At 27.8% G+C, this 18252-nt stretch overlaps 6 protein-coding genes across 6 annotated transcripts; 4 read left to right on the plus strand and 2 right to left on the minus strand.

Moving 5' to 3' along the window:
- On the plus strand, window positions 1-615 carry GO595_004620 (Ras-related protein Rab-5B; the record flags this gene model as incomplete). Its single annotated transcript, XM_067917772.1, has 1 exon — window positions 1-615. The coding sequence occupies one exon, from the start codon at window positions 1-3 to the stop codon at window positions 613-615; it is 615 nt and encodes a 204-aa protein (XP_067775202.1).
- Window positions 616-2666: 2051 nt separating this feature from the next.
- GO595_004621 (eukaryotic translation initiation factor 3 subunit M-like) lies at window positions 2667-3839 on the minus strand (the record flags this gene model as incomplete). The annotated part of the gene is made up of 1 exon (XM_067917773.1): window positions 2667-3839. One exon carries the CDS (start codon window positions 3837-3839, stop codon window positions 2667-2669), a length of 1173 nt encoding a protein of 390 aa, XP_067775203.1.
- A 97-nt stretch (window positions 3840-3936) lies between these two features.
- GO595_004622 (zinc finger protein, C2H2 type family protein) lies at window positions 3937-6192 on the minus strand (the record flags this gene model as incomplete). The annotated part of the gene is made up of 1 exon (XM_067917774.1): window positions 3937-6192. The coding sequence occupies one exon, from the start codon at window positions 6190-6192 to the stop codon at window positions 3937-3939; it is 2256 nt and encodes a 751-aa protein (XP_067775204.1).
- A 703-nt stretch (window positions 6193-6895) lies between these two features.
- Window positions 6896-7768, plus strand: GO595_004623 (PAP2 superfamily protein; the record flags this gene model as incomplete). The annotated part of the gene is made up of 1 exon (XM_067917775.1): window positions 6896-7768. The coding sequence occupies one exon, from the start codon at window positions 6896-6898 to the stop codon at window positions 7766-7768; it is 873 nt and encodes a 290-aa protein (XP_067775205.1).
- Window positions 7769-8052: 284 nt separating this feature from the next.
- On the plus strand, window positions 8053-8496 carry GO595_004624 (uncharacterized protein; the record flags this gene model as incomplete). Its single annotated transcript, XM_067917776.1, has 1 exon — window positions 8053-8496. The coding sequence occupies one exon, from the start codon at window positions 8053-8055 to the stop codon at window positions 8494-8496; it is 444 nt and encodes a 147-aa protein (XP_067775206.1).
- A 1176-nt stretch (window positions 8497-9672) lies between these two features.
- GO595_004625 (uncharacterized protein) lies at window positions 9673-10866 on the plus strand (the record flags this gene model as incomplete). The annotated part of the gene is made up of 1 exon (XM_067917777.1): window positions 9673-10866. The coding sequence occupies one exon, from the start codon at window positions 9673-9675 to the stop codon at window positions 10864-10866; it is 1194 nt and encodes a 397-aa protein (XP_067775207.1).
- Window positions 10867-18252: the final 7386 nt, after the last annotated feature.

Genomic DNA, 18252 nt, shown 5'->3' on the forward strand with positions numbered 1-18252 from the left:
ATGAGGGTCGATGATATTGATCAGATAAAGGAAGTTAAACTTGTAATGCTTGGATCTACTACTGTCGGAAAAACATCCATCGTTACGCGCTTAACAAAAGGATTTTTCAATGGTGAATCAACATCAACAATTGGAACTGCATTCCTATCTAAAACTATTCCTGTCGATGATATCCAAGTCAAAATTCAAATCTGGGATACAGGTGGTTCAGAGAGATATCGAGCAATGGCACCAATGTATTTCCAAAATGCAGATGCAGCTATAATCGTTTATGATATTACATCTGCTGAATCGTTTGCTGATGTTGAAACATGGCTAAAAGAATTACGTGATAAAGGACCTGAAAATATACTTATTTGTTTAGCAGGAAATAAGTCTGATCTTTCTCAAATGCGTGCTATCACACAAGAAAACATGTGCAAATATGCGCAAGGTCACGGAATCCCTATTTTCAAGGAAACATCAGCACTTACAGGTGAAAATGTTGAAAGCCTATTTACTGAAATTGCCCGACAACTCTCTAAAGGAGTTCCAAACGAACCACAAATGCCCAAGTTAGAGCTTGCAGAAAAAAACAAAACACCTACTAAGGAGAAAACCTCCTGTTGTAATTGAACTGTTAATTCTAAATCAAGACAGTGATTTTTTATTTCTTCTTTTGCAACACAAAAACATTCATCAACAAATTTTGTTGAATAATCGCCTTAAGTTTCGGCGTTTTTGCTTTGACTGGTCAGCCATTTACGCATTCATTTTTCAATCGTAAGAAATATCGGTTTTTTGAACACTTTACATAACGTTCAGATGTGTAGGCCGTTTAATCAAAAAAAGTCTGTTTTAGACTAACTTTTGAGGGACCGTTAATGTATATACAGATATAAACGGTCGTACTCAACAAATGGTAATTTACCACAAGGAAAATTCTTTAATTATTAAATCATAAAATAAAATATTATTTTATCCACGGATTTTCACATGTGGCTTTAAGATATCATTTTTAAAAGATCTATTAAATCATCTTTTGAAATCAAAAAATGTTATAAAAAATAAAAGTTGTCAATTTACTTGAAATGCATTAACGATTACTGTGCAATCATTGTTGTTATCCATATAAAATATTTGAAAATTAAAAATAAAAAATAAGTTTAAAAAATGCATATCATTTTAATAACTAGTGCTTTCTTTTTTGAGCCAATCACAATAGCAAAATATTGCGCCCATAATCATAACAAGGGTAAATAGTAAAACAACTACTGAACATACAATAGTTATTGTAAAAAGTTGATCTGCAGCATTTCCTTCTGCCTCTACATGACCTTCACCAAAACCATTTGATCTCCATTCCACAGTTCCTTTTTCTTGGAACTCAAAAACAATTGGTTGCTGTGAAAAAGAAAACCAACTTGTATTACCTCTAAGAGTCATGTTTGGCTTTGAAAATACTTTATCATAAACAATTATTTCACTTTCATTTATTGTTTCTTTAAGTCTTATATCATAGTTATAACCAGGTAAAATAATTAGACATTCTTTATTTTGTTTAGGAGTCCAACTTCCTTTTCTTTTTGTACTAAAAGAAATTCCTCTGATACATGAAAATAATGGGATATTAATACCAGCTATAAACATGCTTTGATTTTCAGGTACATGTGTATAGACACTAACCACAGACTTTGTAAATTTTGCTATAGGTGTTTCCCTATTATCATAAATTGATAGATCAGGAATTAAATCATCAGAAAGCGTTCTTGCACTTGCATAAAGTCGTATGATTGTTCCATTACTTCTTAAAGGAGAAAGAATAAAAAATCTTTCACCTCCTTCCCATAAACCACAATAATCATTTTCTTTGTGATTTTCATTAACTTGAAGTACTCCATGAAATCTATAGCGAGATATGGAATTACACAAAGAATTTTCAATTGAAAGATGAATTAAAAAAACAAGCATCTAATGGTTAATTAACTTTTTGCATTTAAGGAATTTAACTTTTCCTCATAAAAGCGATACCTTGATATGATTCTAACGAAAATATTTTATTGGTTAAAAACTATAATGCAAACAATTTTATAATTCTTTTAATTGAAAGTCAAAGCACATTTGATTCAATGATTTGATAGTATAGTCAAGATACAAACAAAAAATTTTATCGCATTTAAAAAAATCAGTTAAATGTTGTAATTAATAAAACAATAAAGCGCATTAATATATATCCAAATTCTAGTATAATTTTTAAAGGCGTTTTAATTACATTCCTCAAATATGAGGTAATGTCTCGAAATGATACTATAAAAACTGCAAATGATATTAAAAGAATAAAAATATTTAAAATATAAATTTACATATTGGTAGTATTTCATCAATTTTTCCCTTCATTTTCCTTCATTTTCCTTCTTCTACATGAATACAAAAATACAGTCCCATAAAGATAAAAATATCCATTCGCTGATGGAACATCCCTGTTAGCCTAAAAAAATACCTATGACATTAAAGTGCGAATTTTTGTATAAATAAAGAAAACACAGTAAAATATAAGATTCGATTATATGTAATGTATTGAAATTGCCATGTAAACTCAGCAAAAAGTTATACTAAGTAAAGTTCACAAACTATTTTGGGTTAATTTCGTGTTTTAAAAAATCCATAGTTAGTATTAAAAAATGTTTTTATTCTACTTTGTCAATAGAGTTTGCCTCTTTCTCAAGCGCATTGATGAGAACCGTAATTTGCTTACTCATATCTTCCCAATTTTTCTCCTCAAACAAACGCGTAGGTGACTGATCCACCAAAAGCTTTTGCGACACCGAATCTATTTTGATTGATGCTACACCTGTAGAGTTTATATGAACAATTAGCTTCTTGAGATCAATTGTACTGATCTGAAGCTGGTCTGTAACTTCCTTGAAGCTAACCTCTGTTTTACCCTCGGCAAGGGTTATAAATGTGAGAACCATTATCTTTGTCTTCATTTTAGATTGATCGAAATTATTATTGACGATAAAATCTTTGTTGGTTTCAACGAATTTGTTGTACTGTTGAACATTACCATCAACGAAAATTTGTAGTAACGCCTTTTGTTGTTCAGTAAGATAATTATATATTAACACGGTATCGCGCATAACTTCAAAAACAAAAAATGTTTCGTCACTGAGGACTACATTGAAGGCTTTGGTGGCAACGTTTGCTAATGCATTGCTTTTGCTGCTATTTTTAAGAAGATATTTTCTGAATATTGGACTACGATAGAAATGAAGAATAGAAATCACGCAAAGTGTATCAAATACGGGCACAGATTCGAAGAAGTCTACGCATGTATCAATGAAGAGTTCTCTTTTTTGTTTAATTGTGATTGTATTTTCGATATGACGAATCATGAATTGAAGAAGCCAATGAACAAATTCGGAGTTTTTTGAAAGGTTTGAACGAATAGCAAAAAGAAGAAGCATACGAAGTGCATAAGCTTGTGCTTCAAGGTGATTTGTTAAAGAGCTCATCATGAAAGACATACACATAGCTCTTAAATTTGGGTGAGTGAATTCCTGTGATTTATCTTTTCTTTCTGTCAAAGCAGAAGCTATTTTACCCACAAGATTTGACCATTCTGATTCACTAACAGCATATTTCTCCGAAGATGTTGAAGAACTTTCGTACATATAATCATAAGCTTGCCAAACAGGGCAAAACCATTGATAAAATTCCTTTGGATTTAACTTATCAATAAATTGCGGAATCTCCGATTGAAGTACAAAAGCGAGATCTTTGATTGGCGTCTCTTCCATTCCACACTTTTTGCGCGCGGAGTTAATTTGTTCTTTAATGATTTCACTTTCGTCAGTCATTTTGAAATGGCTGTCAAAACCGTTTAATATTAAAAAACGTTTATGATATTGAAACATTTATTTTTTACAATGATATGAATAGAAAAAACATAGATCGTTAAAACTCTTCTTCAGTACTTTTGGTTGGAAAAGTAAGTCTCTCATAAACTTTAAAATCTTTTGCATTACCTACTCGTTTGATACCGTTCCTCTTTGGCGGTTCTTCATCATCAAAATTTCCTAACTTTGATACATTTAAATTAGAAAATTTGGTTCTTTTGACTGTTCCGTTTTTGTCGCGTTCAATTGGTGGAATTCGGAGACGAACTGCAGAATTAAGAACAGATGCATTAACATCTCCTTCTTCTTTCAGAGGTGACCCATTATTTTTAGTACCAATGAACTCATTCCTTTGGAATTCAGAGATATCGCCAAATGAAACACTCGAATCACCAAATGCAAAACTTTCGGAATCCTTTCCAACAATTGGTATAATTGGAAGTTCGGTATCGGAACTCTCACTGCTGATATCGAAGCTTATTGAGTTCGATGATTTGTTGTTAATTGGTGGTGGTTCTGGTGAACTTACGAAAAAGTGCTCATTCTGTGTTTTTGAAGGACTTTGATGCGGTGAATTCACTGATGAAATGCTTTGGTGTGGTGAATTGGCATTGTTTGGCATTTTGGGATCTTCCCTTTTGTCAATTTCCATTGTCATTTCTTCTAAGCTTTTGGGAAACATTTCTTTCTCATCATCCTTTATTAGTGATAAAATTTTATTCTCTGGTTCCGACTCTTCTTCTGATTCACTGTGTGGCGGTGGCTTATATGTATCTTCCATTGATAACTCGAAAGCTGAAGTGAAATCTTCGTTTATGATGCTCTCATTCTTTTTATTATTCTCTTTAACTTTTGTATTTTCATTCTTTACATTCTGTTCTTTTATAGTTATTTTTTCATTCTTTGTGTTGTTTTCTTTTTCTTTCTTAAAATTGTCTTTTGTGTTGATGTTTTCTGTTTTTGTAATTTTTACTTTTTCCTTCTTATTTAATGGTAATTCCCTTTCCAAATTATTTAATATATTATTTCTAATTCGGAGATATTCCGGATTTTTATTTTGCAATTGACTTCTAACGACATTTGGATCCAATTTCTTTCCTACAAAATTTGATTTAATTTTTTCCATTTCTTTTTCCACATTTTTTTGTATCATCTTCATAACATTATTTAAATCTGTTTCTTTGCTTTTAATTGTTTCCTTTTTACTTTGTTTTCCAATAAATTTCTCGGCTTCTTTAACAAAATCTTTTTCATTTCCTTTTTGCACATCAAAATTTGATGTTTCGCTATCGTCTTTCACAAATGTATTTAAAATTTCATTTTCATTTTGCACATCAAAATTTGATGTTTCGCTATCGTCTTTTCCGAATGGATTAAAAATTTTATTTTCTTTCTTTAACTCAGCAAATGGTTCGCAAACGTCGTCATCATCAGCAACTTTATGGAATATTGAACCGATATTTTGATTTACTTCAATTGGAGCAGCTTTAAAATCGTTTCCATTCTTGTTAAATATATTAAATATTTTTTTCGGATTCGATGGAGCTTTGCATTTGGATTTTTCTTCTTTATAAAGTGATATCGTTGAGTTGAGTTCATCAGCTGCTGAGAAAAGTTCCTCACGCATAATGTCGCGCTTTTGCATTTCGCGTGTGTTGTTTAATTCTTCTTCATCAAAGAGTTTCTCATGAGTTGCCATAAGTTTTCGCTCAAGATCTTTCCGTTGTTTACTGTTCCAATTACTTTCTTTAAGTGCATTTTTAATGTTTTCAATTTCTCCAAGAATCTTTTGTGAATTATCTGTTTGGGGATACGGAGATTTCCGACCTCGCATAATATCCCATGAATCTGTAAATTCAGGATGACGACTCGTAATGTGCCTATCAATATAATCCATTCCTTTAAACTTTTTATCACAAATTGGGCAGCGATAATATGGCTGTGATTTAATCTTTAACAAAACTTCGGTTTTCTTAAGAATGGATTGCTTTTTCTTGAGTTCTTGAATATGTTTATGATTTTCTGCTTCTAATTTTGTTTTGATTTCTAATAATGAATTTTGGCAATTAATCATATATTCAAAAGCAACTTGAAGTAATTGACAAAGACGGAGACAGAGAGGGTGTGCAAGAACTTGAGAACACCCAGGAACAAGTTTGGCTTTAACAAAAATTTGTACTAATCTTTGAAGTGAATCGAAATCATTTGTTTGGCTTACTAAATTTGGATCAAGAGTGGCAACAAGGTTCCAATCTATTGGTTCGAGCTTGGGCCTTGGTGGTCCAGGAATTGGCGGGGCTTTTTGCTGCCACATTTTTAAACGTAAAGTTAAACGAGCATTTACTTTAAATAAAATGAAAATTATCTTCGAAAGAAAAAATTTTATCCATTTCTCAAAATTAAGTAGAAATAAGAAATTTGATATTGCATTTATTTTAGTTTTAACATCAATATTTTTATGATGATAAAAATTATTAATGATTATAATTTATATATCATATCATATATTGACTATTATCAAATATGGTGAAATTTTGATCCACATCGAATAAAAATAATCTTTGCATTTAAGATTTCAATAATGAGAAAATGTCAAATTAGAAATTATTTCTTCATATATATGAATAATATAAATATATAATACTGTAGTTGCATAATACTACGTTTGATATCTTAATTATTACATTTCCTTATCAAATAGAATAATATTTAAGCATGCACCTTTCGTGCCATCGATAGCAGAAACAATATTTTCATTCCTAATAATAATTATTATTTTTATCACTTTGATTAATCAAAAACAAGTAAATTATAAAAATACATTTTTTCACAATAAATTTTCTCTCATCAAGTGAACATGATAGCTATCAAAAATTGAAAAAAATTGCTTTTGAGAGAATTAAAAAGTTTACTGAAAAATGATGTTCAGAATTTGAATACGTGTATTTGACTTTTTTTGAACGAAATTGAATGTGATATTTGGCCGGTATCAAACCAGTTCAAAACCCACTTTTTTCATGTCAACACAACAGACATATAGAAAGAAAATAATCACAGAGCACCATCCATTCTGGGATATCATTGACAAAATAGAACTACCAATTGTTAAATTTCTTCAAACCCTGTTATTCGCATCCAAATTTCATAAATTTTGGGTTTATGCTGCCTGGATTAGTTCATCTACTTCACTCTCTTATTATCCCTCAATATTGTTTTCACTCGGTCTTGCAGATAAAGCCAAACAATTATCGACATCTCTAGTTTTTTATGCCCTTCTCTCATCTTCTGGCAAGTTTTTCCTTAAACGCCGACGTCCAGGAAGCTATCCAGATACCTACAGTTATGATTGTTCTTCTACATCATCATTTCCATCTCGTCATACAATTGGTGCCACTGTTTTTGCCAATTTTACTCCCATCAAATGGCCTTTTATCATCTTTATGATGTGTGATAGAATTGCTTTAGGTCAACATTTTTTATTTGATTGTATTGCTGGATATGGCATAGGAGAACTTGCTGTCTTTTTAGGTCAATACCTGAATAACATCAACCTTACGCTTGTAATCCTTTTACTCAGCCTTCGGATGTGGTCAAGTTGCTCCCGTATTTTGGGCGGAATACTTCCAATTATAATTGCTGAAAAAGTTAACTGTACTCCATTCGTTTTCCCACTTGTCTTCTTGCGGTCTTTCATTAAGAAGCGACCGCTCTTTAATAAGCCCGTAAACCCGTTGTGTAATGAGCTCTTTGCTGCTGCATTGACAACTTTCATTTTCATGGAAGTCAATTCCGGATTTTTGTACTTAAGAGAAAAAGGATATATATGTGATAAAATTTGGGAAATAAATGTATTACTGACAGAAAAAATACATAACATATTTGATCATTAAATAAGTTTTTGTAATTTTTGTTTTTAACAATAAAACATTTTTCTTAACAATAAAACAATTTGTGGATTAAACAAATAAGTGAATTTAAATTATCAATAGTTGGAAAGATTGTACTAAATAAATTTTGAATTATGAAAAACAAAGTATATAATTAATGAGATGCTTGATAAGATTTATGTTGAAAAACTAAACGCATTAATAAGCATATTTTATTTTCATTTTCCAAAAATTACGGTTTCCCCCACAGAATTCAAGCGTCAGATTGACTTTTGAATTGTGGGCAAATGCTTTCTCTGTTTGCTTGGTGCTTATTAAGGGAACCAATCAAAGTAATATACCAAGAACCCACTGAAGAAGTTGTTTATGGTGGAGAACCCTCTCCGATGGTCACTGATGTTGGCAAAAATTTCACTCTATTAAAAAATTATTCAGAGATTCTCAATCAAGAAACATTAGAGCTTAACAAAAAAGGGCGCGATGGATTTGGAGATATGAAATCCCGCTCAGGAAATGGAATGACGGGCATCTATAAAGGGTACAAGTCTATACCTAACTTCGATAATAGCGGATTACCTCAGGAAGGCAAAGATGGTCAATGGATCGAAGTCATCAAAGCGGACAAAAAAGTTTTTGACAAACTTAAAAAAGAAGCGAATAAAGTCGTTGGCAAGAAGGAAATCTATGTCGTGAAATCATATTCCGAACTCTTGAAAAAAGTACTCGTTTAAACAATCGTAATTTACTTTGTTTTTGACTTATATTTTTCTGTTTATTATTTCTCAGGAAAAGCATTTGAAAGTTCGAAATTTCAAATGTATCAAACCCAAAAATTTTAAACATTTGTCTAAAATTCTAAAACAAAATGACTTTCCCTAAATTGAACACAGTGTTTAAATATTAGGCGAGAACTAAATACATTAAAAAAACATTTTAAATTTTGAAAATGCTTTGTTGAAGATAATCGGATACCATGAGAAGTGTGTAAAACTGACTTAAGCGCACATATTTATCGTGTCTATGCTGAGAAATTAAAATCACAAAGAAAGTAAAAAATTTGTATTTTTCACATAAAGAAAGGAAAAGGAATAAAGCACAAAACATACTCATTTTATCTAGTTAGCAGACAAGTAATTTATCCTCTTAGTGAATTATTCATTGGTTTTACAAGAAAATTTCATTTTTGTAAGTGCATTTTTGCCCATACTCTAATATCTTATTAGTTATACTTCTAGTGAATTAGAACTTTGACTTCTTTGAAGATATAATTCATATTTTCTGCAGTTTTTATATTTAATTACTGTTGAGCCATTAATTGTTTTGTTCTTGTCATGATTTCTCACTAAGACGATGTATGAGTTTTGTTATGGAAGTAATTTTTTATTTAAAAAGAATGATTTATTTTATATTTGATAAAATAAAATAACATAGAGTTGTAAATTTCCTATTAGGCAGGTGAAAATCTTTCAAGTAATTAAAAAAAATCATAGTATAAAAAGCTCATATTGATGATCATTCATTGACTTGTAAACCAATTTATTTGTCGCGTCAAGCCATTTGCTGTTTTCATCGAATTAGAAATCATAAGAAAAATCGATCTGAGCATGTCCTATCTAATTTCTTCGAAACGAATTTCAGAAGCTTTTATAGCTTGTTGGTAGCCCCACCAGAAAATTTTTGGGCTTAAAGAAATCGGAGATTTTGGTGTTATGTGTTGTAACATATGTAAAGCTGGCAATAATTTATATCGCTTCGCCGAATTCAAGTTGAATGTTCAAAAATGAGAGTTACCCAACTCAACTTTTTGAATGATGTTTCTGTCGAAAACGATTAAAGGTGGTTACCATTTTCGAAAATCAATTTGAATTAATCATTCAATTTAGCTGTCAGTTTAACTTCAGCAGCAAATGCTTTTCATCTTTTCTTGGTGCCTGTTAAGAAATCCATTCAAAAGATATGACATTATAAAAAAGCGTGGAATAGTTGAAAGTGGAGTAGGTTATCAACCACATAAAAATTATTCAGTTTATTTCAACTCGATTGAAGAATTAACTGACGAAGATGAATGGCGTGTTGTTAACGATTTTATAAATGTTTACACAAGTATTTTAAATCTCAAAAACGATTTGGAATTACCCAAGAGTAATTCTCTCTATAAGATATTTGCGACAGCCACAGGTGTTGATAAAATTTATAAGACCATTAAATCTTACTTTAATGAAAACTCACTCGAAAATCAACACAATGAAGAACCAAGAGACAAAACAAAGTTAGACTTAAGTAAAATTCCAAAATTTTATCGTCGTGTAATCGACATCATCGCACAAGAAGACAACTCAGCATCCCTCAATTACGTAAGCATGGATGATAAGTTCCATCAACTTATCGATATTGACAAAATAATTCATATCCTTCAATCGTATGCCGAAATCGTTGGCAAATCAAATGGCCAAGAGAACAAATTTGTTATTGAAAAGAAAATTATGCCCTTGAAATCATATAGTCAAATATTAAAGAAAGCAACAAATGCCAATGAAGAACATGAAGATCGAATTGTCAAAGATTTCATATATGTTTACACAAGTCTTCTGAGTCTCAAAGACAATTCAAAAACTTCCAATGCCGGCACAGTCATAACAATTCTTGCGGCTGATAAAGTTATGGAAGTTATTAAGTCGTACTTCAATGAAAACGAAGACTCATCAGAAGAAGCAAGCGAAACCAACAGCGCTGCGAAGTTGGATTTAAGTAAAATCCCAAAATTTTACCGCCGCGTCGTTGACGTCATCACTAAAGTTAAGGAACAAGAAGAAAATTCAATTATCAAATTGGGAAAGGGAAAATTTATTGATGACACTAAATCTGTGGCTACAGGTATTGGACATGGCACAGGAGTAATTTGTTCAAAAGATGAATTCTTGGACCCGAAATTGCACGACAAATGTTTGGGCACTAAGCGCTCCGACAACTCAGAGAACAAAGAAGGAAACGCGTTCGTAAAAACAGTCAAAGAGATACAACCTGTTAAAGGATACTATGACATTTTATGGAACAACGAAATGAGCGAAGAAGCAAATAGAGTCGTTATCTCCGTCATGTGAAGTCATGAAAGTAACAGTAAACATCAGTGACTTACAATAATTTTTTGTGGATGGAAGAAGTGAAAACTTGTGTCGAATGAAGAATTGTTCTGTCGCTTGTGTGTGTAATGACACATTTGTTGGCGATATCGACAAATTTTCGGAAATTAAATGTTCTTCTGAAGAAAATAAAACTTTTATTTCTTTTGCATAAATTTATCTTCTGAAATATTCGGATTTATTCCTGGGAATATTTAATTTGCTGAAATAATTACTCTTTATATGAAATTTAACAAGAGAAATATACAGTTATTTCATAGAGAAACAGCGTGCTGCATTAGAAAGTGTTTATGTAAGTTTAAATTTAAACAAAATTGAAAAGATGCAGTTTTAGCAAATAATACATCTCACCCTTATACATATCCAACAAATATGACTAAACAAGTATTAAAAGATCCTGAAAAGCTAAAATTAAATCCTTAAGAATTCACATCAAAATAAAGTAATTTTTTGACAATTAATTTTATATTGTCATTATTTTCACCAACATTACAAATCAAAGTAAAATAGAATCTAATATTTATTCGAACAACATAAATTAAGATTTTAATTAACTAGTTCATCATTAAATAATGATAAAAGTGAAAACATTTTTGATTTTAGTTAATGTTTAACAGAATTTCAAGGTGTTTCAGATAGAACAATTTCATATCAACATGTTTGATTTACATTACATAATGATTGTACATTTCAAGAGAAAATATTTTTTGTTCAATTATAATATGTGCAAAATGTCATTTTGATTCATATATTTTTATAGATTTAATTATGAGGGGCAGAAAATTGTATACTCCTTAACATATGAATTTTTTACAATAGGAGTAGACCCTTAATAGACAATTAGTTTACAATAAAAGTGCAGAGAAATACTCAAAAAATTGGGTCAGTTACATTCAAATAATTGAGAAAAATATTCAACCAGATTCAATTAATTTAAGAATAATCACACACAAAAACGAAACAATAGAAATATCACCAATGTTTGGTAAATTAAGTATTCCATTTAGTCATAGCCAATATGCTTATAATCCAATTTTTAGTATTCTTGGTATAAAGGAACCACAAAAAGGATACACAAAAGAAGATGCATTCTTTAAACCAGATCGAAACGTTTTTACAAGAAAGTTCATTTTTGATGAAAAAAATATCGATTTAGAAAATATAAGTAAAGTATTTGATATTCCTGAATAAATCATCAAATCTATGAATTATTCTTTTGAGAGATATGATAAATTTATTTGAAATTCTTCTGATTTGTTTATCATGCGCTGAAGTTGTTATCATTTGCTTTTCAATACTTTCTGTTTATAGGATTAAACAGAGAAAAAATGAAAATGCATTCAAACACGATCATTAACGTCCAAAAATTATTTTTCCTAGTGAAAATCCAAGGACTGTATTTCTTTGTGTGATGTGATTGTTTGTGAATTGTTCTAAAATTGTTCTCTCAAAATAAAAATAGAGGTACTCAAACTGATGAAATAAACATATCCTTGAGAATATTTCGATTTTTATTAGATCCTTATCAACACATGAATAAAAATCTGCTATCAAATTGGGAAAAAAATATCCAGATCAAAATCGAAATCTATTTTTTTTTCAAATATATATTTTTGGTGACCAATCTTGATTATTTTTGATGTAAATTATATTTTATAAATGGTAATTCATGAAATTAAAAGAATAATTTTTTTTTCATTCAATTTTTTGCATTTTTTTCTCACTTTTTTTTAAAATTACAGTAAAAAATTATATGAAGTGGCGGTGGTCTTTTTTTTCTAGCTATAATAAAAATACATAATGGATATCAGATTATATATATATATTTCGATAATTTTAATTATTTATTAAAATATTTATATTTTGAATATCAAAAAGTGCTCGAAAATCAGTTTTTTCAATTTTTTTTCTTATGTGATTATTTTAAATAAAAAATTTTTTTAATTAAAAATGTTTTATTTCGTTGCACGAATATATTGCTTGAAGAAAATTAAATTTCAATTTTTTGAATTAATAATTTAGAAATGATGTCAAAAGTAAATAAATCATGAATTTTAAATGTGTAAAATAATCTATGCTTAATTTGCTTTCTTTACACATATATGGTCTTTTATAAGAAACATTTTTGATGAAAAAAAATAATTTTTTAATTTTTTTGTTGAAAGAATGGGTGCTTTTTTTCAATATTTTCGGTGATAAAAAAAATCGTACAATAGTTTTTTAATGGGACCCGCATAATTATAAGGTTTGGGATTTATTTATTTATAATCAGACCTGTCTAAGGATTTGGACTGCTGAATTTTTTTTTATGTTCAATTCTTTTTGGGGTGTTTCCCGAAAAATAAATTGAATACTTTACAAAACATCACCGAAAGCTTTTTGAAACAAAATTTGCCTGATTTGAATGCATCCAAACAACTAGTTTTATTACATTCAACTGAAACCATGTTCTTTATTTGTGAATAGAATGACAATATAAATTTAAGCGTAAGAGGCTGAACAGGCCGGATAAGAGGGCAATAATAATTGATTTAAAGAAATTATTAGGAAATAAGTTATTATGTTGGACTTTGAAAGATATTATTGTAAATTGTTCTGAATACCATCGAATTCCATTTTCCAAAAGTGATACAAAAACAAATCAAAATATGCTTGAATGGATCCAGAAATATTTTGATAACATTGAAGAGACAATAGCAGTGATATCAATTAACTTAAGAGATTTCAATAATTATATAGACACCCAAAAATTCGAATAAAAAAATAAAGAAATAAAGAGAGAAAAATTCACTTCACATTATTTTTTTCACTTCACCAAAATTTCAATCATTTCATAACAATTAATGCAAAAAATATTTTTATCAAACAATCACATTTTTTTAAATAACAAATCATATATTTTTATTCATAAATAAATAAAGACCGCCGCCACTTCATATAAAAAGTTGCACTCGATTTATTATCGACTAAGTTGATTTTTTCATATATTTTCACTTTTTCTCACAATTTTTAATAAAAATGATAAAGGATAATAGTTTAGAAAATAAACACATCTAATATGCAACATTACTATATAGGAAATAATCCAAAATTCCAGAAAAAGTATGGTCGAAATCAGATCGAATTTCGAAAGATTGTACAGTCGAAATTTCGAAACGAGGGTATTTTTGTAATCTCCTATTAATGTTATCCTTAACCTAAAATTATCGTCGAAAAAATATTGCAGGATTTTGAGTTTTAGTCCCTCTTAAAAAAATTAGAATTCTAATTGTGTTTCATGATACATTTTCATATTTTTGTACTGAATAAATAATATGAAAAACATCCGAAGCATCTTACATTATTTTAATATAAGTGATTTTGTCTTAATAAATATTTAAAAATCAATACATAAAGAACTAAATTTTGAGGAACCATTGAGCGACTATAAATATTTTTATTTGGTGTTTATATCATTTCCTTTTTTTTCATGGAGTAATTTAACTATTTCTATATGACCTTTTGAAGATGCAGTCATAAGTGCTGTTTTAAATAATATAAATAATTTCCAAATATTATATTGAATTATTAAATCATTAAAATAAATGTTATTTTTAGAATTAATATCAATTTCTTTTTGTTCAAGAAGTAATTTAACTATTTCTGTACGACCTTTTGAAGATGCAGTCATGAGTGCTGTATTAAATAATTTAAATAATTTCCAAGTATTATATTGAATTATTAAATCATTAAAATAAATGTTATTTTTAGAATTAATATCAATTTCTTTTTGTTCAAGAAGTAATTTAACTATTTCTGTATGACCATTTTCAGATGCTATCATAAGTGCTGTTTTAAATAATATAAATAATTTCCAAATATTATTTTAAAATATAAAATTATTAAAATAAATGTTATTTTTAGAATTAATATCAATTTCTTTTTGTTCAAGAAGTAATTTAACGATTTCTGTATGACCATTTTCAGATGCATACATAAGTGCTGTTTCAAATAATTTAAATAATTTCCAAATATTATTTTTAAATCCAAAATTATTAAAATAAATATTAAATAAAACAAATAAATATCTTTAGCATTAACATCAATTCCTTTTTGTTCAAGAAGTAATTTAACTATTTCTGTATGACCATTTTCAGATGCATACATAAGTGCTGTATAAAATAATTTAAATAATTTCCAAATATTATTTTGAAATACCATAAAATTATTAAAATAAATATTAAATAAAACAAATAAATATCTTTAGCATTAATATCAATTCCTTCTTGTTCAAGAAGTAATTTAACGATTTCTGTATGACCATTTTCAGATGCATACATAAGTGCTGTTTCAAATAATTTAAATAATTTCCAAATATTATTTTTAAATCCAAAATTATTAAAATAAATATTAAATAAAACAAATAAATATCTTTAGCATTAACATCAATTCCTTCTTGTTCAAGAAGTAATTTAACTATTTCTGTATGACCATTTCTAGATCCCAAAATAAGTGCTGTATTAAATATTTTAAAATATTTCCAAATATTATTTTAAAATCGCAAATTATTACAATATACAATAAATAAAAGTATTTAATAGTTTTAGCATTAATATCAATTATTTTTTGATTTAAAATATACTCTACAAGTTCAATATTTCCTGATTCTGAAGAATAAGTCAAAATTTCATCAAATATTTGGTTTTCATCAATAAAAGGTTTAATAACAAATAAATTCCCTATTTTTGCAAATTCATATAAGTATGAAATAGACAATTTCAAATTTTTCTCAAACAAAAACAAAAAGAGTTCATAATTATAATATATTACACAATTCTTTAGCATCAAAGTTAAATCTTCAGTTTTGTATATTTGATTTTCATATAGATAATAGAATACATCATTTCGATGAAATTGAACTGTAACATCAAATGTATTTCCAAATGATGAATGATTTTGTTCACATAAATGAATAATTTCAAGATTTCCACCTGCAACTGCATATTTACACGTTTGACTTACTTTAGCATTATTAAGTAATAAAAATTTGAAACATTTTACTGATCCAAAAAATGCTGCATAATCAATTAATGAAACTTCTTCTTTATTAATAAATGTACATCTTTCATATGGCGATGGTTTATCTTGCAGAAATATCACTACCCCTATTCAATTTATGATCGGTAAAGAAACAACGAAAAACCAAATTTGGTTTATATGATTTCGTTAAAGCACATGCCTAATGACGATACTACCATTAACACAGGAGTTAAAAATTTGAAATTCCTAACTGAGCTTGAGAAAACTATATTCAGTTTAACAGAAGAAAACTTTCAGGCGTCCGTAAAAAAAATATTGGGATTTTTTGATACAAATTTTCCAGATACATTTAATATTATTATAAGTAACATCATTTATAATGCATTTGCATCACGAAAACTTGTGTTCGATGTTTGCTTGAATTTTATAAATACGCTTCAAATGAATGAAGAAGAAATTAATCAAAATATCGTTAAACTAATTTCAATTTTTATCAAACGTATATCTTCAATCAACACACAAGAATCGTGTTATTTAATGGAGAAACTAATTGACCAAAATTTGATTGATAAAAATATTACAAAAAATATCAGTTCGAGATATTTTGCTCATTATAAAACAGAAAAAGAAAATCAAAACCATATTGCATATGGAAATGATCCAATAGAAAGATACTATAGAGATCATTATGAAGAACTTTCTAAGAATGATTGGGAGCTCCATAAGAAGTATATTAAAGAAGGAGCTAATCCAAATGAAATTGCAAAAATCATTCGAAATGATGAAATAGAAAAACTTCAAGAAATATCATCACAAACAAATTTTAATTTTAATCAACATATTCGACCATCTCTTTATGAAAGGTGTTCATTTGTTAATCAAGATTATCCTTATGTTACATTAATTGATTATGCAGCATTTTTTTCTTCAATTCAATGTTTTAAATATTTACTTATGAATGGAGCAAATGTAGAAAACACAGGTAAATACGCTGTTGCTGGTGGAAATGAAGAAATCATTCATTTATGTGAACAAAATCATTCATCTTTTTATAAAGCATATGAAACAGCAATTCAATTTCATCAAAATGATATCTTTAAATATCTTTATGAAAATAATTTAGAAAAAACGCAATCAATACCAGAAATGTCTGAAGATAAAACTTATGATTTAGTAAGTTTTTGTATTAAAAAAGATAATTATGAAATTTTAGCATTTTTGGAAGAAAAAGGAATTAATGTTAATGCTTGTTATATAAATGAATCAGCAAGAAATGGAAATTTATTTCTCTTGAAATATTTCCTTCAAAATAATCAAATTCCAAATAATATTTTGCCATTTGCTTCAAAATCAGGAAGTATTGAACTTGTAAAATATGTTTTAGATCAAAAAGGAATTGATGTTAATGCAAAAGTTATTCATTTGAATAATTTTATATATGTTTTAATAATTTTGGATATGTTTCAATAATTTTGGATATGTTTTAATAATTTGAAATATGTTTTAATAATTTAGAATATGTTTTAATAATTTATAATATGTTTTAATAATTTTATATATGTTTTAATAATTTGCAATATGTTTTAATAATTTGAAATATGTTTTAATAATTTAGAATATGTTTTAATAATTCGAAACGGCACTTCATATAGCAGTTAAAAATAATAATATAGATATAGTAAAATTACTTTTAGATAAAGAAGGAATTGATGTTAATGCAAAATATATTCATTTGAATAATTTTATATATGTTTTAATAATTTGAAATATGTTTTAATAATTTGGAATATATTTTAATAATTTTATATATGTTTTAATAATTTATAATATGTTTTAATAATTTGAAATATGTTTTAATAATTTGAAACAGCGCTTCATATAGCAGTTAGAAATAATAATATAGAAATAGTAAAATTACTTTTAGATAAAGGAATTGATGTTAATGCAAAAGATATTCATTTGAATAATTTAGAATATGTTTTAATAATTTGTAATATGTTTTTATAATTTTATATATGTTTTAATGATTTGAAATATGTTTTAATGATTTAAAACAGCACTTCAAATTGCACGACAAAAAGGTTACACAGAAATAATAAATGTACTTCGTGAAAAAAGTGCGAACGAAAATTCTAGATGTCATCTTCAATAACGCAGGATCTTCATTTTCAATAAGAAATGGAAATGAAGCGTATATTGCTAACAATCAAAATCAGCACAAAGATCAAATGTACGCATACAATTGAAAGAAAAGTATCAAAACAAAAGTTGATATAACATACAAACATATGAAAATCATCAAAATCACAATATGCATTATAATAAACA

Source organism: Histomonas meleagridis (assembly GCF_020186115.1).
Source record: "Histomonas meleagridis strain 2922-C6/04-10x chromosome Unknown contig_27, whole genome shotgun sequence".
Classification (NCBI taxonomy): Eukaryota; Parabasalia; order Tritrichomonadida; family Dientamoebidae; genus Histomonas; species Histomonas meleagridis.